We start from the raw sequence: 27,798 nt of genomic DNA, 5'->3' as shown, positions 1-27,798 counted from the left end.
GTTGCGAGTCCCCGACGCCAGGCCACCTTCCCACCTTCGTGCCTGTGCCTGGGCCACCTCCTTGCTCCATCGCTTTAAAGCCCTTCCCACCTCTCACGTGAGATGCTCTCTGCCATGAAGCCATTCTGGGTGCCCCCGCCCTGGGGCGCCCCCTCAGCTGCCCTCGGAACTCGGGGCTTGCACGCTCACTTATTCCACAAGGGGTCACTGAACACCTAGCCGGTCCGGGCCCCGACGCCCACGATGGTTAAGGCTAAAGCCTCAGAGGCGCCGATCTGGTTGAGAAATGCTTTCCACATAGTGGAAAGAGCTGAGATTAAAAAAAACCAACCAAAAAACTCCTTCTTTCGCTAAAATTATCCTCAATATTTTTCCGCTGAGGAAAAAAGCCAGGAAATGGCGCTTCCTGTTTTCATTAAATACGGGCTTAAACATCTGTTGTTTCTGGTGACAGCCGTTGTCTGTGCCCCCAAAGGCACCAAACACCCCCGGATAACCCGGCAGATCTCAGACCCCAGCGCTGCTAACAGCCGCTCCCGCAGGCGGGGAGAAGCGCCCGCGGCGCCTGAGGCTGGTGCCGTGCTGGCCTGCTCTGCCTTTGCTTCCTGGAGGAGGAAACCTCACGCAGACGCTCCCTTGGTCACCCCCCAAAGCACCCCCGGGCGATCTTCCCTACCCAGCGACATCATCCTACAGGCAGTCCCCTCCGCTGGCTCAGGGCAACTGAGGCACAGCACAGACACCCCTGTGGAATGTCGACCCCAGCCCTCCCCACCACCCTCGCCCCTCATCACACCCGCATTAGCACAGCAGAATCCACACCTGCTGGTGCCCTCTGGGTCCCGCCTGGCCTGCCGCGGCCGCCACGGCCCTACTTGGTTGGGCAAGCCTCTCCCCTGGCCCCTCTCCTTTCCTTGCCAACAAAATGCTGCTCCCCCGACCCTGGAGGAGAAAGATCTGTGAGCCTGAGCGCACCGTCTCCATTCTTTGGCCGCAGAATAGACCTGCGCTTTGCTCCGCACCCAGTGTCTGCACAATTATTCGTGCCAAGTGGGAAAAGAATCGGTGCTTCTATAACACCTTGACACACAGGGCCACAGCGGGAGGCAGAGTCTTCCCGGCCAACTGCAAATGAACCTGGACAACCTTGTTGGGCCCAAGAGGTGGTCTGGGCACAGGCTGTCACTTGGGAGAGCTTGACTAAAATACGCTCATGCAGGGATAGTCGCTCCCTGAAGTTCACCCATGAAACTTGTGACGGCAGCTGACCCAGGCGAGAACAGGGATGGGGTGGGGGGCTGCTTCACTAGATCTGTGACCTCCACCTTCTGGATTTGGCTTCAGGTGCATAAATCACCTGGCCTCAGGCAAACACCCTATCTGCTGGTCTCTGTGTTCCCCCCTCCCTGGGCGAGGCTCAGTCACAGGTGAGCGTTGCTCTCTCCTTGTTAGCTGGGGAAGCCGAGGCCAGGGAAGCGCTACTCCTAAGGCCTTCAGTGAGGGAGCGAGGGGGAGGGCAGGTTTCGAACCAGTGTCCGCTGGTACCCATGTGCATCAGAAGTCCCTGCTGTCCAAAACCGCCCTCAGCTTCTCCACCTAGATGGGGCGGCGGGCGGGCGAATGAAGGGGAGACAAGGTCACACGGGGATGCGCTGACTGTAAGGGGGGAAGGGAGGCATGAGGGTCAGCCTCTGGGCAGCTGGCTCAGCGCGGCCAGGCTGGGAAGGACTGGAGGGGCGGCTGGGCCACCCTCCATTTCACAGGCTCGAGACGGACACCAGGCGGGAGGTGGCTTGTTGGTGGCTTGTTGGAGCGGGGTCGTATCTCCATGGCAGGCCCCTCCAGGCCAGAAGTGCTCCCAGCCCCACGGGCAGCCGCTGTCCCTCTCCTCACCTGCCTCCCTGAGACCTCTGCCCGCTGCTCTGGGCACTGGCAGAACTGCCTGGCTGACTCCCCCATCACTCGCAGTGGCCCTGTCCCCAGGAAAGGCCCCCGTGTTTTCATCCACGTGCGGATGCAGACGTGTGTGTTTCGGATGCTATTTTCTACCCCACCTCAGGGAGATTCCGAGGCCGGCGGATGAGCCAGGAGGTCAGGGGGTCGGGGCTGGAAGGGGCTCAGGGTCAGATGGTTCTAGGCATGGAGGTGCAGGGACACGAGGTAACCTGTCCCTTGGAAGCCTGAACCCCTTGGCATCTGGTATTAGGGTTCCCCCCGGAGGCTAGGGCACGGCCTGTCTGCCCAGTCAGGGACACAGCCTGCAGGAAAACACACGTGGGCACAAGGGGTATTAATTGCTGCCCTGTTTCAGGCTCAGAATGGGAGACAGGAGGCATGCGAGGAGGGGCGTGTGTGTGCGTGCACACACGTGAGTGAAGGGCCCCGGGCATGGGCTGGAAGACCAGGGTTCAACTTCTCATCCACTCCTGTTCTCGCTCATCCATTCCATGAACAACCTCAGAGCTCTCTGCAGCCGGGTTTGCGTTAGGGGCTATTACTCGATTCAGAGTAACAGATCTACTGGGTAGAGGACCCACATTTGTGGGTCACCCACCTTGTGCTGGGCACTCTGCCGGGGCTCGCTTGTGTGAGGTCTGATGTGGGTGTCTGAAGATACATTTATGATCCCCAGCCGACAGAGGAGGAAGCAGAGGCTCAGAGAGGTTATGTAAGTGGCTGAAGGTCACACAGCCAGGGATGCTGGGGTCAGGGTCCCAGGTCTGTCTGACGCTGGCCTCACACTCTTGACCTCTTTCCTTGCTGCCTAACATGAAAGCACATGACTGTGACCTTCCAGGTTCACTTGGTCTTTGAGATGCAGGATCTCACCACAACAGGGCCAGGAATGGCTTCAACTGGAGGTGCCGCTAGGAGCAGGGATGGGCCAGCAGCTCCCAGAAAATGACTTCAGGACAAGTGGGCAACACAAGTTACCCTCGTGGAGCAGTGAGCCCAAGGGGCACGGTGACTGAAAGCCACAGCCAGGGCCAATCTGGACCTGGCCAGGCCTGACCGGAAATCAGGTCTGGGTCCAGCAGCTGTGTCCTGGCAGGGGTGTGGACCGGCCCCTGGTGTTCTTTGCCTCCTGTCCTGAGTTCACCCATTCTGCCTGCCCACAGAGGTGCTCGGAGAGGCCAGACGGCTCTCTCTTCCCACAGCCTCCCTCTGGCTTGGCAGCCATCAGGCCAGACAGGTCTCACTTCTCCTGACCCTACAAATCCCCAGCACCAGATTCTCGGCCTTCTCCTTGGTAGGTCTCTCTGAAGACCTATTGTGAGCTGAGCGCCCCATGAGGTGCACTTGTGCGTCACCTCCCTCAAGTATTGGGGGCGTGCCATCACCCCTTCCCTTCTCATAGTTATCTGCCTTCCAGTGAACTTTCTAGCTGCTTCCCCAGGAGACCTGATAAAGGCAGGCTGTCAGCCATGGTCAGCGTAAAGTCACAAGGCAGGTTTGCTGAACTACACCTGGGCTGCAGAGCACTAAATGCCAACGAGGATACCAAAGGAGCTTTCCTGAGCTCAGTCACCGGGGCTCACCTGCCCCACTGAGGATTTTGCAGCACCTGGGGTCGATGGGGGGGAACTAGGTCAGGTGTAGCCTTACCTTGGCGACTCCTCTGCAGGGACCCTAGAATCTAGGCTGTGGGTTTGTTACAGGCCATCCTGGCTCCCATGGAGCAGGAGGCTCTTAAGGCAGGGCAGCATCCACACCTGTGCCTGGGGTGGCAGTGAGGGCAGGAAGCCTGGAGGGGCTGGGCGGAGGGCTCCAGGTGGTCCCCAAGGCAAGCATCACCTGCCACCCGCTTGACCTCAGGGAGTGTGGCCTGCGCTGACCTCATGAATCTGGACTGGGTAAAGAGAAGACCTGCAGGCATTGCGGGGAGCCCGAGGCTCAGAGAAACGGGGGTGACTGGCATCAGGTCCCTGTAGGCTGGGCCCACCTTGCCCTGCTCCCAGCCTGCTGGCCCCGGGGCCTACCTCGGGCCGCACAGGGTCCTCGATGCCCACCACACAGATACAGGTGAGGTCACTGAGGATGTCATTCTCGTTGTCCCAGTCGGGCTCGGGGCTGCTGGGGAAGTCTCTATACGCCACGCAGATGGTCCGCAGCCCGTCGCAGGCCATGGGCTCGATCACCTTCTTCACCATCTCGTCACGGTCGCGGGGCCGGAAGACCCGGGGCTCACCTGCCCCATTGAGGATTTTGCAGCACCTGGGGACGATGGGGGGGAACTAGGTCAGGTGCAGCCTGACTGGTTGGAGCCGCCCTCCCCTGCCCGGCGATGCTTGGCTGGCCATGACTGGCTACCCAGGGCCCATTCAGGCCATTTTCATAATGCTGAAGGGCTGGCCGGGCCCCAGAGAGGGCAGAAACCAGGGCAAGCCAAGGAGAAATCACGCAGAAGGGCAGAGCTATTTCATCTGTTTTAGATTCCCAAGATTTCATCTGAAGAAACAGATCCATGGCTAAGATGGTTTTCAAAGGGCAAAGAACCTAAGCTGACGGTTCCTGACTCTACTTGCACATTGGACTGGCTTGGGGAGCCCCGACTATACCCCCATGTGCCAGCCCCATCCGAGCTTCCAATTCAGTTAGTCTGGGGTGAGTCAAGGACTCCCGCAGGTGCTTTAAAGGCACCCCAGAGTGATTTCATTGTGTTACCAGGGTTGAGAATGCCTGGAGTCGACCAGTCCCCTCAAGGCACTGGTGGGGAAACTGAGGCCTAGAGAGGGCAAGGGGTTTGCTCAGTTCTCTAGGCTTCTTTCGGCACCTGGAGCCAGAGAACAGCAGCAACAATGAACCAGCTCTGCCAAGGGACGTGCAGTAAGAGAGATCTAAGCATGATAATGGGCAGAACTTTCAGGGATCCAGTGACCGAGGGAGGAGGAGAGAGAGGACTGAGCAGACATTTTTAGGAGAAGAAGCACCGGGCAGAGGCCCCACATCTTGCTGTGGAATGCCCTCAGGACACCCCCCCCCCCCCCCCCCGCAACCCGTACCGACAGCCCAGGCACTCCCAGGCCCTGCCGCAGGCGGGACCCGCACCCTCCTGGCCTGGGGCCCCTTGCTTACTTCTTGAGCACGATCTCGGAGGCGCCCTTGCTGTACATGCGGAAGCTCTCGTCCGGCAGCTTGATGACGGTGCTCATGGACTTGCGCACGGAGTTGAAGGTGTACACCTTGTACAGCTTCTCCTCGGGCATCTGGGTGCGCACAGGCTCGTAGTCCTGCTTCAAGTCCAGCACAAAGCCCAGCAGGCCGCACTCGGTCTTGTTACCCACCTGCCGGGGCAGGGCTCCCTCCTTCTCGGGGGGCTGTGGAGAGAGCAGGGCAGGCTCACAGCGGCTGCTCCGGGCCGTCTGGGGGTGGGCAGGGCTGGTGCCACCCTCAGGCCTCTTCCTCCCAGACCCAATCCTGGCCCCGGACAAAAGGGGGTAAGCAAGACCAGCTTTTAAAACTTTAAATCATTTCAAATATAAAAACACAATGGAGAGCCTCCCTGCTGGCGCAGGGGTTAAGTACAGCACTATGCAGCCTCTGCAGCATGAGTTCGATCCCCGGCAAGGGAGCTACCCACATGGCGCAACAGACCTCTCCTGTCTCCCCGCTGCGCCCCTCAGCAGTGTGTTTCATCAGTCTGCCTGTTCTGCTCCCCGCTCTGTCTCTGGTGAATCATTTCCCACCCCCTGCATCTCTGGCCTGTACCCCAGCTCTTGTATGCATGAATAAATAAATCTTAAAAAAATTAAAATAATTAAAAAAACGCAATGGAGAATAATGAAAGAAACAGCTGTGCACCAACCACCCAGCTTGGTGGAAGTTAGCATTGTGCCAGATTTGTTCCAGAGTTTTTTTTTTAAGAAGGAAAACCTGACAGATAAAATTGAACCTCCCTGGGCATCCCTCTCTATTTGCATAAACCACCCCTTGGCCCAGAAAAAACTTCTGCCTTTAATTTGTCATTAACCATTCTCCTCTGTGTGTCTTAACTCCCCCACCCCCATTTTGGTGTCTCCTATCTTTAATCTCTCTATCTGTATACATGGAATGAAGTACACATTAGTAGTATAAGTCTTCTCCAAAACTTAGAAATAAAATACATATAGAGATCAAGCTGGGTTAGAATTGCTGGGTTTTTGTTTTCTTTTGTGTGTTCACTTTCCTTTTGAGGTAGTTCTAGATTCACAGCCAGTAAGAAATGTCACAGAGAGATGTGGTGTGCTCTCCCTCCCACCTGCTTCATGCTCACGTCTTGTATGACTGCGGCATAACAGTGTTAAGTCAAACCCGCCACCTTCAGATATCACAGGTTTTACATGTCTCCCCTGTGTGTGTGCATGTGTGTGTGTGTGTGTTGAGTTCTATGCAATGGCTTTGAACGTGAATTCTCGTGACCACAACCAAAAAGCACAACACTTCATGACTAAGGTCCCTTTAAGAGCTGCAGTTACCTCCCTGCCCCTCCCTGTTCCTGGCAACCACTTACCTGCTCCCCATCTCCTTAACTCTGCACGCCTTCTCAATGGGACCATACAGTAAGCAACTTTTGGAGATGGGATTCTTTCAACTCCATCCAACTCCCTTGAGGTCCAGGCAAGTTGCTGCACGTGTCAAGAGCTGATTCCTTTTACATAGCTGAGTAGTATTCCATGGCGTGGATGGAACGTCCCTTGGGATCTCAATTTGAGCTGAACCAAATGGAACTACTCTTTTTTGCATGTCAATGTGGTCAAACATGGGCCATTTCATGGAGTTTAACCTAAGTTGGTGTGTCTGAATGTAGTGCTGTAATGGCTTGCCTGTTGACGACCTCATGTGAGAAGACTATGAATTCTATAACTTGCTTTACTCATAAAACATTAACGTTGTGGGAATTATCTGTGTTTATAACACTGATTTGTTCCTTTTAAACTGCTCTAAAGAGGGCCTCCCCGGTGGCGCAGCGGTTGAGCTCTGGGTTGCGAAGCTGCCCGCAGCCTCTGCAGCGCCGGTTCGATCCCCGGCTGCTCCCCGGCCACCGGAGGATGGTCCCGCATGGCGCGTAGACCTCTCCTGCCATGCCCACTGCTCCCCTCAGCAGTGTGCTTCGGTCCTTCTGCCTGCTCTGCTCCCTGCTCTGGCCTTGGTGAATTCTCTCACCCTCCCGCGCTTCTGACTGTACCCAGTGCTTGTATAAATGAATAAATAAATCTTAAAAAAATAAATAAACTGCTCTATAGACTCTGTTCTATGAACAAGCCACAGTGCATTTTTGCATTCCCCTGCAACTCCCCCTCCCTCTCTCTGCTCATTCAAGCCCTCCATCACCTGCTAAGGGCTGGCCCTCTGCCAGACGCTGGGCTGCATGAACCACAAGCCCTGGTTGGTGCAGTCCTGACCATCTCGCTGGCACCTCGCGCCTCCTCCAGCACTGCTCAACACGAGCTGTTTCTTGTCTCTGCCTTCACCCTCCTGCTCCCTCCCTTTCCCTGCCAGGAAAACGCCTTCTTTTTCATAGCTTTTATATAGCTTTCAGGACCTGCTCAATTATCTCTTTGTCTTTGAAAATTGTTTCAAGGGTTCTGGCCTGCTCTGGGTTCTTGGGCCCCGGCACACAGTTGGCACTTACTGTTTGCTGGATAGCTCAGTGTAGACCCTTCTGGTGGGGGAGGCACAGATTAACAGGTGAGCACAAGATGCATTCATATGAACGCTGTGCGGTGATTGGCCAGAGCTGTGGAAGTTCCTATTTGCAAATAAACATGCCTCCCACGCATGCCGCAGACACAGGCACACCAGTACCACTTGGTAAAGCTGGTATGTGACTCAGGTGGGGGTGGCTTTGGGAGGGGTAAAAGCCACCACAGATAAACCCAAACCCTAGAGGGGTGCTGATGAGGGATAAACACCCATGAACATGAATGTCACCCTCTGAGTGGCTCTTCTGGGTCTCAGGCCGGGTTTGCACATATCTCCAAAGAGCAGCAGGACCAAGAAGGGGGGGACACTCCAAGAGGTTCTGCATGAGTTGGTTCTGCAGGGGACTGGACAGCCACTGGACATGCTCCTGGTCTGCTCCTCCAGGAGCCAGCCCGAGCCCCAGGATCATGGGCATCCATAACTCCGTAGTCCTGAGGCTTAGGTGGCCAGGGGAAGGGCAGAGCCAAGAGGCTAAGCCCTCGGTTTCCCCATCTGTAAGAGGGAGCAGTTGATCTCCAGCTGGGAGAAGAATCAACCCTTTCCTTCAAGTGGATCATGGTGAGGGAGGGGGGAGCAAAGCAGACTCACACACAGTCCCTCAGCATGTGGTTCTGGGGTCCACTGGTGGGGAATTAGGCTCGAAATACCCTCAGCCTCCCTTGCCAGGCCTGGCCACGTGTGTAGTATCTGGGGCTTGTCAGGACCCCCACTCCCAAGGTCCCTGGGGGCATTTTATCTGGAAGCAAAGGAATCTTTGCAATTCTTCCCCTTTGGGACATTTGGGAGAATAAATTCTAAGTACTTCTCTTTGTCTCCACAGTATGCTGCTTTATTGTGCTTGCAGAATCTACCCATTTATTTACTTTTTATTATATTATTTTTTACAATTTTATAATTAACCTTCTGGTGATTTCCAGAATTTTATGTATTTTCCACAACAGTTTTTCCCCCCTTCACTAATGAAAGAAAATGACGACATGGAGGACTTAAATAAAAGCGCCTAATTACTTATTTGCCTAAGAGAGCTGAGCAGTTATGCCTGCAAAACACCCGGCATTTTATTACCCTCGGTGAAATATTTTAATTTTCCTCTAAAAGGATTTCAGACAATCCATGGCTGCAAGTGGCAGAGCTGCCTCCTCCGTAATTCAATTTGTTCCCATGAACTTGACTCTGAAATCGCCTACGTGCATTACTAAGAAGCAGGGGCCCGCCCCTTTTTTCTTTGGGCTTTTTCAATCTTGACAAACCCAGAGATTTTGCTATTGCTATAGCCAGAGCAAGAGCCTTTTAGCTCCAGGGCTCCAATTTGTCAGGAGTCAAGGCACTGATATTATTCTGGTTTTGATGGACGGGAAATAGGCCCAGGAGGGAAGGACTGGCCTCTGGTCTCAGACCCGTGGAGGGGCAGGGCTGGGGCCACCCCTCAGCCCCCTGATGCCCCATGCTGAGCTGCATTCAGCCCATTTCCCGGTGTGGGTGGTCAGCCCTTTGAGAGTGCCGGGTGCAGCCACAGGTGCACTGAGAGAGGACAATTCGTGCTCTTGTTTTGAGATGCTGGGGTGTGCCCAGAGCTAAGGAACGCTGGCTTGAAGAGGTGCAACTTATAAATAACATCTGCAAATATGAGATTTAAAAAGACTAAGCTAGCATGCACCACTTCACACCCATTAGGCTGGCTATTATAAAAAACAAAACCCAAAATAGCAAGTGTTGGGGAGGAGGTGGAGAAATTGGAACCCTCTACACTGCTGGTGGGAATGTAAAGTGGTGCAGCCATGGTGGGAAACAGTGTGACAGTTTCTCAAAAAATAAAATACAGATCTATCATGTGATCTAGCAATTCCTTTTCTGGGTATATGCCCCCCCAAATTGATAGCAGGACTTGAAAAGATATTTGTGTCCTGTGTTCACAGCAGCATTTTTCACAATTGCCAAAAGATGGAAGCAACTCAAATGTCTGTCAATGGATTATTGAATAAATAAAATGCGAGATATGCATACAATGGAATATTATTCAGCCTTGAAAAAGGAAGGATATCCTGATGCTAAAATGTGGATGACACTTGAGGTTCATTCGATATATGAAAAAAACCAGACACAAAGGGACAGTGTGTGATTCCATTAATATGATGCACACAAAATAGTCAAATTTATAAAAACAGAAAGTAGAATGGGGGTGTCAGGCCTGGGGGAGGGTAATGAGGATTGGTGTTTAATGTGGACAGAGTAGCAGTTGGGAAGGTGCAAAATTCTGGGATGGTAATGGTGATGGTTTGACAACAGTGTGCATGTGCTTTATGCCACCAAACTGCTCTAAACAACAGTCAGGATGGTACCTCTCTGTAGTGTATTTTATCACAATTTAAAAAAAAAACCCAAGAAATGCCTCCAAACAATGTGACAACCAGAGCGTGGTAAATTACTGCAGCAACTGCCATGTGATGGTGTTTTTAAAAGCGTGTTAGGAAACCATTTCCTGCTGCCTGGCTATCTCTGGCAGCCTAGCCCACTTATTCTCGGCCCTTGGAGCGGTCTTGGCCGTGAAGCCTCCCCATTGTGGATGAACAACAGTGGCTGTGAGGGCAGCAGCAGGGACCACTTTCTGGGGCCTCTGTTCACCACCCCAGTTGGCTCCTCAGGTGGGTCAGCTCACTGGGCCCTCAGCCTCTCTGGGAAGTGGGTTGTTATCACTCCAATTAGAGGCCATACATGTTCGGGGACCAAGCCACAGCTTCTACCCTGCAGCCCTGCATCTTCACTAGCACTGGAGACCACTGTTAAGGTGATGCGTTGAGTCCATGGGGTCTGTCTTGCTCATTTCTGCCTCCCACGGTGAGGAAACCAATGAATAAACATACTCTGTGTGTGCGTGTGCATGTGTGCGTGTGTGGTCAGCTGTCAACAACAGGCCAGAGGAGATGGAATTTTGTCAGTGTTTTGAGCTTCAGAAGGGTCATCTAGACCCTGCCTCCCTGAGAGCTTGGCCTCGGGGCTCCTGAGGCGCGAGAGGTGGCAGAGCCATCTGCACATCATGTCAGGTCTGCAAAGGCAGAAGGTCGGCTGATAGGCTGGAAGGGGCTGAACCCCTTGGGGAGACACTTTCCTGGCAGGTTAACTTCCAGGGGATCTCCCCAAGCCAACCAATACATTGTGTGTGTGTGTGTGTGTGAGAGAGAGAGAGAGACCATGCGTGTGGTGTGCAAGTGTGGTGTGTGTTCTTGTGTGTGTGTTGTGTGCAATTATAGTGTGTGTGGTGTGGATGCAATGTGTGGGATATATGAGCGGTGTGTATTTTTGGGTATGGTGTGTGATTATGGTGTGAGCTATGTACTGTGAGCTGTGCATGTGTGTGGGTATGCAGAGTGCATGGGTGTGAGGCAGGGATAACAGTGATATGCTTTGTTAAACAATCTGAATTCCCTACCTGGGGTTATTTGCTTTAAGTTCTTCTCCCAGAGATGGTGTTTCCAACAACCAAGACATACTGAACTCAGCATGAAGTCCCTGCCATTTCACATGTCAGAAGGACACCCCTTTCCCACAGCCTCATCCTAATGCCCTGCAGATTCCAGAGCCTTCCACGCCTCCCATCATGATCACAGCCCAGTCTCAGGGTGGGGTTTGCTCAGGGGGACGGTGAGGCTTGTTCGAATATTAGATTGAGTCCGGAATTTGGGACCAGGAGATCTGAGCTCAAGGCTTGTCCTGCTCCCCACCTCCTCACTTCTCCTCAGCTCCTCCCTGTACCTGCCAGTTCTACGATGTATGGAAATAAAAGCAAGCAGATCCTTCCTGCCTTTGGGGGTGCCTGACTAGCTGGGCACCTCAGTTTGGGAATGAGGCATACTGTGGACCTGGGGTTTCCAGCTAGGTGGTGACTGGCTTATTAATTCAGGAAAATGATCCGACTGGGCCATCCTTCTCGCTCCCTCCCCAGAAGCTCTTCAGGGGCTCCACTTTTCTCACTGTGGTTTATGCTACAGAAAGATGCCGCAGACTCCCACCAGGTCAGCTCGGCAGGGCCGTGCCCAGTTAATGACTCACGTGCCAACGGTAGTGTCAACTCCCTTTGAAAGAGGTCTCGTGAGACATAAAACTAAAGTCTGCTTGGGCGGAGGGGTTTGGGTGCAGAATAAATGTGGGCAGAAAGGGAGAGAGTTCCCCAAGAAAGCCCAGCGCCTGGAGGTGCGAGGTAGGCACCCCCTGCGCTGAGCTGTGGCCAGGCCATGGAGTGAGAGCCACAGGGCGCAGGGAGGAGCTGGCAACCGTCCCTATGGTCAAAGGGTCAGAGCGCAGGGTGTGTGGAAGCCAGGATTTCTGAGGCACGGAAGCAAATTCTGACTAAGAGATGATTCACGTAGAGTCCCTCAGAGGGTGAATTTAGTTCCTAATGATTAGAAATCAGAGTGGAATGTGAAAGCATCTGCCAGCCTCCCAAGGGCTGGGGCAGGCCTTGAGGCTAGGCTCCCTCTGGTTGCTCTAACCCCCTCCTGCCCATCCATCCCTACCTGGGTGCTTCTGTACACAGCGAGCAGAAAGCCTGTAAGGGCTTATATGCTCCCACCCTGCTCCCCTGAGCCCTCCCAGCCTTCTCTCCCATCACCCATTGCCTTCCCTGACCTGTCCCCTCCTGCAGAGGTTAGGGTATCCCGCGGTCTGGCTTGTAGGGTGGCTGAACTGCTGTGGACAGAGCACCTGTAGGGTAAGGAAAAATGTCAGGCTTTTCTGCCCTCCCACCATCAGGATGGATGATGGATCCTTGCGGTCCTGAATGCATGCCTGATGGCGGGCACCTAGAGTAGGGTGTGGGCCTAGGTAGATGGGATTCACCTGGGCTGAGACTGGGCTTTTAAGAGGGCCATCATGGGGATGCCAGCAGAAGCCAAAAGAGAAGCAGCAGAAGCCAAGAAGCCGAGGAACAAAAGTCGAGAGAGAAGCAGAGAAGGCCGGAGAGCCCAGATAGAGTGAAGACTTGCTGGGGGCTGGGAGGCCTGCCAGCCTCCGGGCCCCCCAGCACCCCTGCCTGCTGTGTACCTGGTAAACCCCAATAAAAGACCTGCAAAAAACCACTGAGGACTCTGACTCCTCCTTGACCCGGTCTGCTGGATCTGAGAAAACCTGCACTGTCTCATTCCTGCCTCCACAGCGCCCCTGCCACTCCTCTGGGCCTAGGAAGTGCAGACCCCAAGGGCTCCATGGCGCCACAGGGCAGGTCCCCGCTGTGGACAGACCCTCTGGATGCCGGGCCTTCTTCCCCGGGCCCTAGGGACTCAGGGTGCTGCAGGGTAGCTTTCAGGGCCGAGGCCTGGTTCTGATGCCCTGCTCAGCAGCTGGCTGCAGGAAAGCGCTCCGCGGGCTCTGCCACTAGTTGGCTATGACTTTGGGCAAGACCTTCCCCTCTCCAGCCCCGATGCCTCTGCATGGCTACACATAGCACCCCTCTCAGTGGCTGATTTAATGCTGAGTAGCAGGACAACACTAATCACACTGAGTGCCAAATACACATCCTGCATTGTGCTAAGCAGTTTCCACGAACTCACTGTATCCCTGCAACAATCCGATCATTTCCCCCAGGAAACAAGGCACAGAGCGGTTAAGTACCTTGTTCACATTCACACAGCTAGTGAGGAGTTGAGCCTGGCTGTCTGGCTCCAGAGTGCCCGCTTGAACCACTGCCAGTCACAATGGGCTCTGCTGTCTCTTCGTGCCCAGCAAGGACAGCCCTGTGGCGACGGCCCTTCCAGGAGAGACCCAGAAAGAGAAGCAGGGGGGCCCTGGGGTGCCGGTTTAAGACACAGACAGGGGCACACCGGGAACGCTTGGTGCCCCAGAGCTTAGTGACTTGGCCTGACTGTAAACCAAGGAGCCCAGATTCCAGGCCCGAGCGCTCTCCAGGCTCAGCAGCTACACCTTCTCCCCAGGTGGGCCGACGGATGCCGCCCTACTACTACCTGGGTAGCGCCTCGGCAACCAGCATCTGAACATGAGATTTCCGCTTTGCCACTGGTGCTGTGAAACGCTGCCCGATTGAGACTTACCACGGCGGAGCGGTTCCCGGAGGCCTCCTGGCAGAGCCCAGAGCTCCTTTTGACTGTAATTGCATAACACACGTCTCCACCCAAGCCCACCTCGCGGGGCTCTGCCCACGCGGCCGCCCCCGGAGCCTGAAGCCTGCGGTGGGAATCACCCGTTCGCGCTCTGCTCCGCCACCTCTGCAGGCTGAGATCATTAAGAGCAGCTGGGCTATTTTAGGGAGGCCGATCTCCCTTGATACCCAAATTGGGGCGGGGGAAGGGCGGAGAAGACAGAAACATCCTCGGTTCTGCCATCACCCCAGGGTGCTCTCCCTTCTGCACGCTCCTCCGACCCACTTTTCCCTGTTGTCGCGCTCGCAGCCCCGGGCGCCGTGTGCGGTCGTGCAGCCCCAGAGTCTGGAGGCAGAAGTTGCCTCCCCCCCCAGCAGCCCAGGGCCCTCACTGCTGACTCATGCTCTCCTCTGTTCCCATGAAGGTGCAGGCAGCTCCCACAAGCAACAGATCCTGAAGGTTGGCGCTGGCTCCACGGGCGAGGCCGAGGGCAGGGCTCGGGCACAGCTGGAAGGAAGGTGGGCACACTGGCTCACCCAGGTGCTCAAGCTGCCGCTGAGCCCTGCACCGAGCCTGGAGCGCCAATTGCCCCCAGGATGGACAACCAGCCGGGCGCTGGTTAATTACGAAAGGGCAACCTGTGCTTCTAAGCAAGTAGGGGTTGCGGCGCCATGTAGCTGCGCCCAGACAGCAGTCTGGGAGCTGTCCCTACTGAAACTAGTAATGCCACACGCCTGACAAGGGGCTAAGACCCCAATGTTGGAAGTACTTACACAATCCAACAACAAAAACCAGACAACCCAATAAAAAAAAATGGGCTAAAGACCTCAGCAGACATTTTTCTAAGGAAGACACTCAGGCGGCCCACGGACACAGGGAAACTGCTCCGCGTCACTGATTATAAGGGAAATGCAAAAACCACAATGAGGTTCCGCCTCACCCCTGGAGAGCGGCCTGGAGCAAGAAGAATGGAAACAGCTTGTGCTGGGAGGAGGTGGGGAAAAGGGAGACTCGGCCATCAGTGGCCGGGATGCAGGCTGGTGCCGCCTTCTTGGGAAACACATGGAGATATCGGAGGAGAATAAAAATGCAAACCCCACAGGATCCAGCGACGCCTCTGCCGGGCTTTTACCCCCAAAGAGGAAAACTCTAGCATGAAAAGACGTACATCCTCCCGCATCACAGCCCTGCTGCCCAGTCACCCAGGAGGGGAAACAGCCCAAGCGTCCCCTGACAGGCGGACAGAGCAAGAAACTGTGGCGTGTGCACGCAGTGGAATACTACTAGCTACTGAAAAAGGTGAGATCGTGCCTTTGGGGATGAAATGGATGGACTTTGTGGTGACGATGCTGAGTGACGCAAGCCCGAAAGTGAGAGACAGATGTTGGGGAGTTTCACTGACCTATGAACAAAAATAATAAAAAGCATACACTGGAAAAATTCAGCAAATCTTGGACCTGAGTGAAAAAATTTACTGGCTACCAGAAGGTGTGGGGGGAGGGAAAAGAAGGTGGGGGAGGGAGTAGATAGGGCACTGGCAGGGGTGGCTTGGTGGAGGGTGGGTGTATGTGCACATTGGAGGAGTAAAAATTATTATAATTAAAAAAAATTTTAGGGCCTCCCTGGTGGCGCAAGGGGTTAAGCACCGCACTATGAAGCAATCTGCAGCCTCTGTAGCACGAGTTTGATCCCCGGCCGGCCAGGGAGCTACCCACATGGCGCGGCAGACCTCTCCTGATTCGCCCTCTGCTCCCCTCAGCAGTGTATTTCAGTCAGTCTGCCTGTTCTGTTCCCCACTCTGTCTCTGGTGAAGCCTCTCACCACCTGCATATCTGGCCTGTGCCCCAGCTCTTGTATGCATAAATATATAAATCTTTAAAAAATTATTTTTAAAGACCTACTAGTACCACTATGATTACTAAGAGCACATCATTGGTGGTTAGTAGTCCCCTCTCCGAATCCTTGCCCTTTGCATTGTGACTGCAGTTCCTCCCCTCACGAGATAGAGTTGAGATCCCCCCTCCCTGAATCTGGGAGGACACTCACTTTGGCCAACAGAATGTGGCAAAGTGACGATGTGAATAACAAACCCAGACTAGTCTGCTGGAGAAGGCAGGGCTACAAAGAGCAGGGATGAGCCACTGAGAAGAGGCCACACTAGGTCATCCTGATCCACCGAAGATGCGAAGATACAAAGATGCATGGGGGAGCCCCACCCAGAACAGAAGAACCATCCAGCTGAGCCCAGGTGGAACTGCTGACTTGCCGAGTTGTGAGCTAAATGCACAGTTTTGTTTTGGATCAATAAGTTTAGGAGCAGCTTGGAATAAAAAAATATTTTTTTTTTGTCATACTAACATGATAGCAGTGAAAAGGAAGCAAGATGCTAAGGTGCTTATTTTCTGATCACCCCAAAATATATCAGTAGGATATATTTACTCACAGGGCTCTGGCGTCACCCCGGGGCCACTGCTCCCCACGGCAGAGGCCGCGCCGCTTACCAGAATCTTGGTGGTGTAGGCGCTGTTGATGGCGATGGCGTTGACCAGTAGCTCCATGGTCTTGGCGTTGATGGAGCTGGGGTCGGGGATCTCCTTGTAGTGGGTGTCGCCGACGTAGGCCTGCACCACTGTCATGCGGTTGGTGGTCAGCGTGCCCGTCTTGTCCGAGCAGATGGCCGTGGCATTGCCCATGGTCTCACAGGCGTCCAGGTGGCGGACCAGGTTATTGTCCTTCATCATTTTCTGGGGAGAGGGCAGGAGAGAGGGTGACAGTGAGGAGAGGGGCCTGGGTGGGGCTGTCTGGGAGTAGAATGTGGCGGATGAGGCAGAACTGAACCCTGCTCCCTTTGCTTCCCGCACGAGCACGGGGTGCTGGTCGCCGCAGCCTTTGATATCTGGGCCCCTTGCGTGTGCAGCCTCTTCCTTCTCTTACGGAGTCATTTAAAAGAGCTGATTAATTTTCTCTATTAATTTGGATTACAGAAGCAATCTATTTTCTTATGAAAAAACAGAGAAAAGGATGATAAATTAAGGCTGTGTCCTTTGATTACTTCAAATATTTTTCTCTTAAGATCTAACCTATTTGACCTATTATTAGCAAGCCTTATTTTATTTTTCTAATCCAGTTACTTTTTATTAAAAATTATTTATTATTATGAGGACTTAGTAAAACTATTGAATTGTATATCACAACAGCAAGAAGAAATGTTATTTCTGAGAGAGTAGTTACAACTTTCTCATCTTGATTTTTTAGCAAGCCTTATTTTAACTAATTAATTAAATTAAATATAACCTATTAATAAACCTGAGTATTTTACCTAGCACTATACTTGACCTAATTATAAGCCTAATATAAAGAACCATTCCTTATTTGGTTATGGATTTTCTCAAATGTAGCATTTTTCACTGGTGACTGGTTTTTGATTTTACCAAAAGTAAATACATTTAGAATATATATGTGCTCAAAGACATAGGGAGGTGTCTGAAAAAACATAAAACTATTAACGTCATTGTACTGGGGTGGGAGAATTACAGATTTTTAATTGACATCCTTTAAATATCTGTAGATTCTATTTACTGGCAACGGACATATTGTCACTTGTATAATAAAAAGGACACCCTTCCTCTAAGTATGGATACACAGAAAATTAAAAATGAATGAATTAACTTTTCTTTTTAAAAAAGAAAACAAATCAGGGCCTCCCCGGTGGCGCAGCGGTTGAGCGCTGGGTTGCGAAGCTGCCCGCAGCCTCTGCAGCGCCGGTTCGATCCCCGGCTGCTCCCCGGCCACCGGAGGAGGGTCCCACATGGCGCGCAGACCTCTCCTGCCGCCCGCTGCTCCCCTCAGCAGTGTACTTCGGTCCTTCTGCCTGCTCTGCTCCCCGCTCTGGCTCTGGTGAATTCTCTCACCCTCCCGCGCTTCTGACTGTACCCAGTGCTTGTATACATAAATAAATCAATCTTAAAAAAAAAAGAGAAGGGATTCCTCTTTTAATAAAAAAAAAAAAAAGGATAACAAATCAGTCATAACTACCATCCAGAACTGCTACATCTTCTGTAGCAACATCCTTTCTTGTAAAAGTTATAGCAAGAATGGACTCTAGTATCCCTATTACTTTCTTGTATATACCTCCTTTTCTCTCTTCCCAGCTCGCCAACCTAACTTCTTCCAGACTCTCAAGCAAGTATTGGAAATAAAGTCATTCTCAAGGAACCACCACTTTCAATGCAGGGTCTCCTTACAGCGAGACCCTGTCCGGCCAGGAGGGATGTGAAACATTGGTATCAGCTGAATCAGACGTGGCCTGTGCCTAGGAAATTGATTTCCTTTACTCTTGCTTCTCAGTATAACTCCGTAAAACAAGGGCAAAAAAGAAGTGTATCAGAATAATTTTTTTTTTTATAGAGGCATTTTTTTTTTCATTTATTTATTTATTTTGTTTGTTTGTTTTGTTTATACATGCACTGGGTACAGTCAGAAGCGCGGGAGGGTGAGAGAATTCACCAGAGCCAGAGCGGGGAGCAGAGCAGGCAGAAGGACCGAAGTACACTGCTGAGGGGAGCAGCGGGCGGCAGGAGAGGTCTGCGTGCCATGCGGGACCCTCCTCTGGTGGCCGGGGAGCAGCCGGGGATCGAACCGGCGCTGCAGCCGCGGGCAGCTTCGCAACCCAGCGCTCAACCGCTGCGCCACCTGGGAGGCCCGTGTATCAGAATAATTTTAATAGCTGTCCGTATTAGCGACAAAATGACTACCACAAGATTACACGCCATTGCAGTTTCTCCTACTGCAACCCGTGCTCGCCAGAATAATAAATGTATGTTGAATAAGCGAGCACCAGCAATTTGAATCTGTAACACATTTCGGTTTGCAAGGAGTCCTCCTGCACTTATTTCCTTGACTGAGGTAATAAGAGTCCCATGAAGTCTGCGGGGATTCTGGAATCCATTCTGGCAATCGAGGACACCAAGGCAAAGTGACTCGACCAGGATCAAAGCTGGAATTTGAACCCAGTTTTTAACCCTCACAGCCTAGATCATTCCATCGGGACCCCTGCCCATCTGTACTGTGAAGAGGGTCCACTGCTGGAGTCCAAGTGTCTGGGTCAGGTAGGGGAGCCACGTGTGGCACTGAAGTCGAAATATGGCCGGACTGACGTGAAATGTGCTGTGAGCACAAGGAATATGGTGAGTGTGAGGACATTTGAAAAAAAATGTAAACGATCTCACCATGGATTCCATGGTGGCTTCATAATAATTTGTACATAGTAGCTGTTTAAGTAAATTATATTATTAAATTAACATAAAAATCAATAAATTAATAGTTATATTACTATTAATAATTTAATAACTATAATTAAAGTTAATTTAACCTTTTTCTTTTTCTTTTTTTTTGGCTACTAGATTTAAAACCCCCATGTGGCATCTCCACACTGTGGCTGGCGGCTCCCGGGGCTGGGGGTAGGTCCCAACTCAGGGAGGGGAGAGTTTGCTGGCTCAGCTGAGTCTGGGTGCTGTGCTGAGTCTGCCAAGTGACTGCAGGAGTAGCAGCACCTAAGACGGCTGAAGGGGCCAGGTGTCAGGTGCAAACCGCAGAGGGCCTGGGGCCTGAAATGTGTGTCGCTCCCTTAAACCAGCTCAGGGCTACCTTCCAGGAGGCCCCAGGCTCGGCTGGGCAGCTGTGAGGGTGCCGAAGCTGTGGGGGCTTCCAAGAACCACCGTCTCAGCCCCGAGCCCTGAGCATCGTGTTGCGACCTGTTAGGGCTTTGCTTTGTGGGATGGAGTTTCTTCGAGAACCCTAAAACAAGGAGCCGATAAGGGCCATATCCTTTACACAGAGCTGCCACTTTCTGGCACCCACCCGGGGATCTCTTTTCTGTCTGAAATTACATCAGAGAGCCCAGCCCAAATTCCAGCCTGGAAAGTGACGCTCCCGGTGCCCTCCGGCAACTCTGCTGAGGCCTCAGAGCCGCCTGGTCCGTAAAGTGCCTAGACGTCTGCCTTTGCAGAGACACTCTGGCACTGGGCTCTGGGAACCGGGAGTGTGGGCCCTGCCCTCTGAGGAGGCGGGGTCGCCATGGGGCCTGGGACAAGGAACGAGCCCAGGGTGTGAGCACCTGTGGGGAGACCAGGCCTGTAGCGTCCCCAAGAGGGTCAGATGAGCGTTGTCCCATGGAGACGCCAGCCGGCCCAGCCCTGCGTTGGGCTCTGCATATGGCCCCAGGCCTGGGTGCAGGGGGGCTGGAGCTCTGCCCTCAGGAGACCCCCAACACCCAGCCCCTCACTGAATTGCTTTGCAGTCTCTTCAGAAGAGGTGACTTCCATAAAATCCTGCACCCTTTTTGTTTAGAGTTACCTCTTCCAAACTTTAGGAGCACCTCCTGAGCTCAGCCAAGCACATGCATAAGTTCGAGGCCACCGTGGGGCTGTGGGGCCAGACGTGTGCCCACAGCCGGGGGCAGGATGGGCTTGGCCTGCGTGAGCACGGCTGCACTTCAGTTTCGAGGCTGGGGTGAGTGTCAGTGTTTAACAGTCAGGAGAGCAGATGTTAAGATCTCTGACTTCTTTTGAGAAGAAGCAAAGGTCTGCAGCACTGGGCCCGTGTCTGCCAGGCGACCCAGGCTGGGCTGCACAGAGGCGGCAGCACCTGTGCTCCTTGAAAGTGTGTGAGTTTGGGGTTTCTGCATGTCTCTGACTCTGAACCCCCATGTGTCCACTCCCTTCCCCTGCGATCTTCTTGGCATCCCAGCACTACCCCGATGACCACCCCTTAGTCCCCACCGGGGGCGGCCACTATCAAGAGCACCAGCCGGCCAGCCCTGCGCCCCCCTCCTCACCTTCACCGAGTAGGCCAGCGAGATGGTGACGGCCAGAGGGAGGCCCTCGGGCACGGCGACCACCAGCACCGTCACGCCGATGATGAAGAACTTGACGAAGTACTGCACGTACACGGGCGTGCACTCGGGCAGCCACGGCTTCTTGTTGACCACGAAGGTGTCCACGGTGAAGTAGAGCACCAGGATGATCACCGTGATGGCTGACATCACCAGGCCTGCAAAGGGTGGGCGGGAGGCGTGCTTAGGGGGGCTCCTGGGCCAGGAGCCAGGTGTGGACTCGGCCCCTGGGCCTCTGGGGTCAAGCAGACCCCACTCGAAGCCTGACTCCCTTGCTCGGAGTCTGGGGGCAAGTCCTTGATCCTCACGGAGCCTCAGCTTTCCCCTCGGACAAGGGGGATGCGTGTTGACTCCATGTGGTTTTGTGAGGGTGGAGTTCGGGCAGGTCCAGGATGGTGCCCGACACAAATAGGTGTTCGTATGCGCTGAGGGCCAGGTGAGGCAGTCAGCATGGCTGGCACAGAGTTCTCCCATGATAACCATGTATCATTTACTCATTCATTGGACACACACCATTTGGGCACTGCCGTGTGCAGCCATGCAGTGGTTCTAACTCCAGGAACCAGGGCCACAGTAAGAAAGGGGAAGCTGAGATGATGAGGGGGGCAGACAAAGAACAGACAAATGACCAAGAGCATCCAGATTCAGACAGCTCGGTGACAAGATTCTCTAGGGCCATGTGAGGGAAGATGAGCCATGCTGATAAGAAGACCACACAAAGGTCCATCGATGGATAGATGAAGAAAATGTGGTAGATACGCCTGGTGGAATATTACTCAGCCATAAAAAGGAAGTCTTTTTTTTTATTTACTTATACAAGAGCTGGGGTACAGGTCAGAGGGGCAGGAGGGTGAGAGGATTAACCAGAGACAGAGTGGGGAGCAGAACAGACAGAAGGACCGAAGACACTGCTGAGGGGAGCAGCAGGTGAGACAGGAGAGGTCTGCTTGCCATGTGGGTTTCTCCCTGGCCGGCTGGGAATCAAACCCACGCTGCAGAGGCTGTGGACAGCTTCACAGCGCAGTGCTAAACCTGCTGCACCACTGGGAAGGCCCTAAAAAGGAAGTCTTGCCATTTGCAGCAACTTAGATGAACCTGGAGTTCATTATACTAAGGTGAGACAAGTCAGACATGGGAAAGCTGAGGCATCTAAGCAGCCAGACTCACAGCGGCAGAGAACAGAAGGGCCGAGGGGAGCAGGCAAGAGGGGTTGTTTTTCAGTGGGTATGGAGTATCAGCTGGGTGGGATGACTGTGTTCTGGAGCTCTGCACAGTGCCCGTGGCTAACACGGTGCTGTGCGCTTCAGATGGATGGAGATGACAGATCTGTTAAGTGTCCTCGACCCAAAATCAAAAACCAGAAAACCGTGAAAGAACACAAGGGCACTTTTGGAGCTGGTGGGGGTGCTCAGCGCCTCGGTTGTGGAGCAGGTACCATGGGTGTGGGCATGGGTCCAGGTTTGTGTGGGTAATGGCACACACAAAACGTATGCCATTTTGGGTATATCGATTATATCTCATAAAGCCAAGAACAAACAAATAAAAAATGCAAGAAGTGACAGGGTTAGTGGGGAGTGGTTTAGTATGGGTGGCCAGGGAAGACTTCCTGGAGGAGGTGATATTTGAGCAAACAGTGGAAGGACGACAGGCAGCAGCCAGCTAGTGACCTGCGGGAAGAGTGGTCCAGCCTGAGGAAAAGGCAGGAGACACTTTTTTGGGTGAAGAAACTGAGGTTCGGCAAGGGGACGTGACTTGCTCGAGGCCAAAGGCAGGGAGGCCCTGTAGAGTTAGCAAGTAAGGGGGGAACTGCCTGGCTTCCCTGAGGTCCTCTTACCTGCTGTAGGTGTTGCACAGGTGCCTACCAAGACCTTGCACCTGCAGCTTCTGCCAGAGGAAGCTGGTGCTGGGGCAACTGGGGTCCCCCTGTTGGAAGTGTCTGGGAGTACACCCCAACATGATGGCCAACACCCAATGGTTGATGTGGGGGTCCCAAAAGCCCACCCCCTTACTGGAGGGCAGGACAGGCCCTGCACAGCTCCCCCACGGGACAGTGGGACTGGGAATTTTCTGGAAACCTCAGCTGTCTGGTTCTCTCCCCAGCCTTTTCCTGTTTCACCTGAGTGCACCCCTCTGTTAACTCCCCAGCCCACCCATCTCAGGTTCCCTTCCCGGGAATTCAGGCCATGAGCAAAACAGAAGTGGGAGGTGAACCCAGGAGCGTTTGCTGTGAACTCTGTTCCTGGCAGGGTCAAGGGCTTGCGAGGTGAGTGAGGCCTTCCAAGCCCATGGGCTGTTCTCCTCATTCTTCCCCTGGCCCCGGGCTTCTGTGGAGTCTGCTCCGCGGAGAGGATGGAGGAAATCCCCGGATCCACGGCTCCCCCTCTCCCACCTCCAGCTGTGGGGCCCGAGAGCTGCTTGCTGCCCCGCCTGACAGCCGCCGGGGCGGGAAGCCAAGCTCCCGGCAGCCGGGAGCTGTCAGCAGGCCCCCGAGTTTAAATATAGATGGCCAAGCTTGTAATTTGCCTCCCTTCTCCAGGCTGTGCTTCCTATAATTAGAGCCGGGAGACAGCCACAGAGCTGCGAGCAGCCAGGTGGGGAGGCCACAGCGTTGGCTGCGTCCTCACCCCGAGGGGAGCCTGAGGCCACGGCAGGCAGGAGGGGCGGCTGCCGACTTCCTGGGCCAGCGGGGCCATCACCAGCCACCACCTGCAGCTCACGGCTCCTGGGGACACCGCGTGTCGAGCTGGGGCTCAGACAAGGGGCTTCTCCCTGGGCTCCTGGTATTGCCCTCAACCTCGTCAGCCTTTTTTCCGCACCGGAGCCGAGGCGGTCAACACGGAAGCGAAAGGCATCCTTGAGGGCCCCTGCTCAAACCTCTGCCGTGGCTCCCACCGTCCTCAGGCAGGGCAGACCCCACAGCATCTGCCCTCTCCAGCCGGCGCAGCTCCGAGGGCCGAGCTCCCAGACATGCCATGGATTTTGTCCTCAGCCACCTGTGCGGTGGGGGCCGGGGGCCAAGGCTCAGAGCCAGGAGGAGCTGCCCGCGGAGTTCCCACTCCCCCAGCGGTGTCTGTCTGGAGCCCAGGTCGCGCACTGGGCCTTCTACCTCACAACGTGCTGAGCACTGACTGTGTATGCCCCCAGCCCGGGTGCTGTAGTAGAGAAGGGCGGGTCTCAGGGACCCTCCTGTGCAAGATCCCGCTTTGCAGGGGGGCAGCTGGGGCCTGCTCAGGGCGGGGTGCTCCCTGGTCTTGCACTGTGTGCCTGGCTCCCCCCACCATCGCCTGCACTGCACTCACCCGCCTTGCCGATCTGCACCGCCAGCTTGGTGAGCTTGCCCTGCAGCACCGACTTCTCCTTCTTGTGCATGTTGGCTTTCTTCTTGTCGTCGCTGTCGCCGCCCTCGGCACTCTTGAGGGGCTGCATCTCCATGGCTGCCGCCCCGTCCTGCTGTTTGGCTGCAAGGGGCAGAGCGTGCACAACAGACACAGACAGACACACAGACACGCACACACGCAGGTCAGTCTGCAGGGCGGGCATAGGGGCAACGCCCTGAAGCCCAGGGGAGTGTGGGGAGACACGTGCTCCCCGGTTGGGCCCTGCATGGTCAGCATGGAGGTCCTGAGTGGGGGGTTGCCTCTTCTAGCCAGAGACCAGGGTCCCAGGAGCACTTGCCGCCCTGGGCCTGGGTGCCAGACACAGTAGGGTGGGGCACAGGCCCACTCTGGATTCCTGGCACGCGTGAGCAGGGGTCTGCTCTGGCCTGCAGGTCGCAGGGCCTACCTTGAAGGCCTTGGGCTGTCCCCACACCCAGACAAGGCACACAGGCTCCGGGCTCATTCAGCGGGTTGTTGGGCTATTAAGGAGTCACAAGTCAAGAGGAACAAAAGGGGAGGCTTCAAAGGTAGCAGAGCATGTCCCCACCATGGGTGCCAAGCCTCTCCTCCTTCCGTGTGACACTGACTGGTAGGCCTGGGGCCCAGGCATAGACCGGAAGGATCTTGGAGAATCAGCTTCAACTCTCCAGCTCAACAGGTGGCTTAGCTCAAAGGCTGCGGGGTCCCCTGTTCTTACCAAGTGACGCCTCCATTTGCTCTGGCATCACGTGGGCCACAGCTACAACCCCCAAAGACATCAGCCCCCCAGGGGCAGGTGCGTGGGGGAGGGGCCGCAGGGACCACAGACCCGGTTAATACAAAAGGGTTACCTTTGCTCTGGCTGGCGTCCACATTGCCATCCTGCATCTTACCTACATGACAAAGAATTTGAACAGACAACAGAGAACAGACAACACAGTCGTCATCACGGAGACGCACAGGGCCACGGACATTCACGTCACAGACGGAGGGAGGCCAAGCCCACTCCTTCCCTCCGTGTGGGGACGTGGGGCCCTGCCAGGGTGAGCTGGCCACTGCGGCAGCTGCAGGGCCGGCCTGGTCTCAGGCCTGGAGGGAGCACTCCTGTGGGATGACTTGGGCCCTGAGCACTTTACAGCTTGAACGACAGCCTGTCCAAGGGGCCAGAGTGGCCGGCAGGAAGCAGGGGGCTGGTCTTAGGTCTTAGGTCCCCAGAGATTAATTTGGTTGGTGCCTTTTGTGGGTTGATTGGAGGCAAGGAAGACAGAGAGAGAGAGAGAGAGAGAGAGAGAGAGAGAGAGAGAGAGAGAGAGAGAGAGAGAAAACACAGAAGTTTTCAGGAACAGGGAGGAATTTGGGTAACATGTTCTAAGTGTCTGGTTCCAGGAAATGATCCTACTGTCTCCTTTTCCTTCTGAAGGAGTGACGTCACACCACAGACACCCCCTGCCTAACCCCGCTGAGATTGGCCCATGCAGAGGGTGGGCAGGGGCTCCCCAGTGGTGGGCTCTGAGGGCCCCCAATGTGTCCAGGGACCTTGGTGGGAGTGCCCTGGTTTCCAGGGGGTAGGAGCTGAGCCTCCCACCCTCTTTATTATGAGGGCGACTGGCTCAGGCCACAGTAGACAGGGAAAGTTGGGCCTCTGGGGGCCCCTCCCCAACCTCACATAGGTGGTCTGATGCTGCCTAGTAAGGGGAAAGAGCTGAGCTGGGGTCCTCCACCCTGTCACCAGGGCTGCCTGGGAGACCCTCCCAGTGTGGGTCGGAGGCTTGTGGGTTGGGTTTGCAGTGAGGGAGGGACTAGAGGTGCTACCTGGTGGCTGAGACACCTGCCTTAGCCCACTAGGTCTGCTGGAGGGGGAGCCCTCCTGCACCTGAGCTTGCCTGGAGCTCTGCCCAGGGCCTTACCACCTCAGAGGGGTCTGAGAAGGTTGGTCAAGCTGGGATGTTTGCTGCAAAGGCGATTCTCACAGCACATGTTCTGGGAGAACCCATGTCATGTAGGGTTCATATATGTCCCCCAGTTTCATCTAGTTTTCACCACAGCCCTGTGCAGTGCTCTGTATCCCACTGACAGAGGAGAAACTGAGGCTCAGAGAGGGAGACGGCCTGCTTGGGCCTCAGATGTGAATGGAGGGCTGGCACCAAGGCAGACATTGAAAATACAGCCACCCAGCTCCTGAGCCCAGGGAGGGGAACAGAGCTGGCCCTGGTGGGACTGGCTCCCGAAGCCCCTGTTTCAACACCGCCTTGCTGCAGACTCAGCCTCCACCTCTGTGAAATGGGCAGGTGGCACCCACCCCGGGGCCTAGAGGCTGCCTTAGTAATAGCCATGCGCCTGCCAGCCTTCTGCAGCAGGAAGGACTTTTGCAAGTGTCACCCCTGATCAGCTTCCCGCACCCTGCAGAGGGGAGTGGAGCAGTTTCCATCACTCTCATGTTACAGATGAGGAAACTGAGGCCCCAGAGGCTCAGCGGCGGCCCTCACTCACCGAGCGCCCCGAGAGAGCCCTGCACGTTGCAGTTAGTTCCATCAACACCGCCAGACCTGCTTCATGGGCCACGCAAAGGGAGGGGGTTCCCCGGCCCCCCAATCCCCCCTTTCACAGCAGAGGCCAGAGACCCTTTTTGGATTTACAGAGAATCCCTCCCCTGCTTGATGGTAAATTTCTCTCTGCTGGGTTGAAAAATGAAATAGAAAAAGGCTTTTCAGAGCAAGCAGGGATGGACTGCCCGTTGATTATTTCTTAAAGTAGTTTTACTAACTGGGCTAAAGAGAGCCGGAGGATTGCTCCTGGGCAGGTGGGTTTAGAAGGCACCAGGCCTTCATTCACACTGCATATTATCAGATGCAGTCACCAGCCTCACCCATTAGCCAAGCCAGCAATTCCCCTTTATTTCCATAGTGACCACGTGGCCAGAAAAATAATCACCGATGCATATGTTTGAGGGAGGGAGCGGTGTTCTGGGGGTGCTTTGGTGCAGATGGCCTGGTTTCTCAGAAACAAGGGACTTATTTGGGGCTCTGCTCAGCCAAACAGGGGCTCTCCTGGCCAGCTCGGCCCCCACCTGGGACCTGCAGGGTATTTCCAGGGAGCTGGGGGTGGAGGGCTGAACAGATGGGGACTGCGGCGAGGCCCCTCTCCACACCAGATGCTGGACTCAGTCTACCAAACGGGAGTTTTCCTCGTGCGTCAGAGGGACGTAGGTGTGAAAAGCAGGGATGTGGAGGGTTCCTGGTGAGGGGATCTGATAAACAAGCTCTGGGTAGTGAGGGGTGTGGGGGAGAAGTCACCTCTCCAACCCGCGCCTCCAATTCCTCCCCAGGAAGTGGACCAGGACAACCCAGGCGTGCTGGTGAAGGGCGTGTGCAGGCCTTGGCCCTGTCCAAGCTAAGGGGGACGATTTACTATGTGCAACTATAGGGGTGTCTCCAATGAGAACACATTAATAAAGGAGGCGACTGCATGCCTCCGAGGACAACGCTCTGTGCCTGCTGGCCCGCTTCTTGGTTGGGGGGGTCTGGGGGTGGAGCCAGAGCATCCTGCTGTCCAGTGTTTCTCAGATCCAAGTCCTCCGCACTTGACTGAGAGGAAGGAAGGGAAAGGAACAGTTCTCTCACTCACCAAGGTCCAGCTTGGAGTCTCTTGGCCTTTAAAGACCCCAGGGGCCTTGAGACCTTGTGTTAGCGCAGGGCCCTCTCGGGACTGCCCGCACCACTCTGGGGCGTTGCGTGGAGGTGGGCCCCGCATGGCTGGGTGGGCTGTGCCGTCTGTGATC

At 54.6% G+C, this 27,798-nt stretch overlaps 1 protein-coding gene across 8 annotated transcripts in view; it reads right to left on the bottom strand.

Moving 5' to 3' along the window:
- Nucleotides 1–27,798, bottom strand: part of ATP2B2 (ATPase plasma membrane Ca2+ transporting 2) — a gene marked incomplete at both ends in the record, with an annotated part of 88,141 nt that overhangs the window by 19,962 nt on the left and 40,381 nt on the right. For 4 of the 8 annotated variants that reach the window (XM_084247930.1, XM_084247929.1, XM_084247931.1 and 1 more), the window contains 6 exons: nt 3,981–4,215; nt 5,077–5,318; nt 16,274–16,516; nt 20,608–20,822; nt 23,964–24,122; nt 24,872–24,913. In XM_084247930.1, coding sequence (XP_084104056.1) covers nt 3,981–4,215; nt 5,077–5,318; nt 16,274–16,516; nt 20,608–20,822; nt 23,964–24,122; nt 24,872–24,913 — 1,136 coding nt within the window. The remainder of the gene's footprint in view (nt 1–3,980; nt 4,216–5,076; nt 5,319–16,273; nt 16,517–20,607; nt 20,823–23,963; nt 24,123–24,871; nt 24,914–27,798) is intronic. The other 4 variants (XM_084247933.1, XM_084247932.1, XM_084247935.1 and 1 more) reach the window with 2 other exon arrangements.

This window comes from Talpa europaea (genome assembly GCF_964194135.1).
Source record: "Talpa europaea genome assembly, chromosome: 11".
In the NCBI taxonomy this organism is placed as follows: domain Eukaryota; kingdom Metazoa; phylum Chordata; class Mammalia; order Eulipotyphla; family Talpidae; genus Talpa; species Talpa europaea.
Note: the sequence above shows the minus strand (reverse complement) of the source record. Positions and strands in the feature narration are given on the sequence as shown.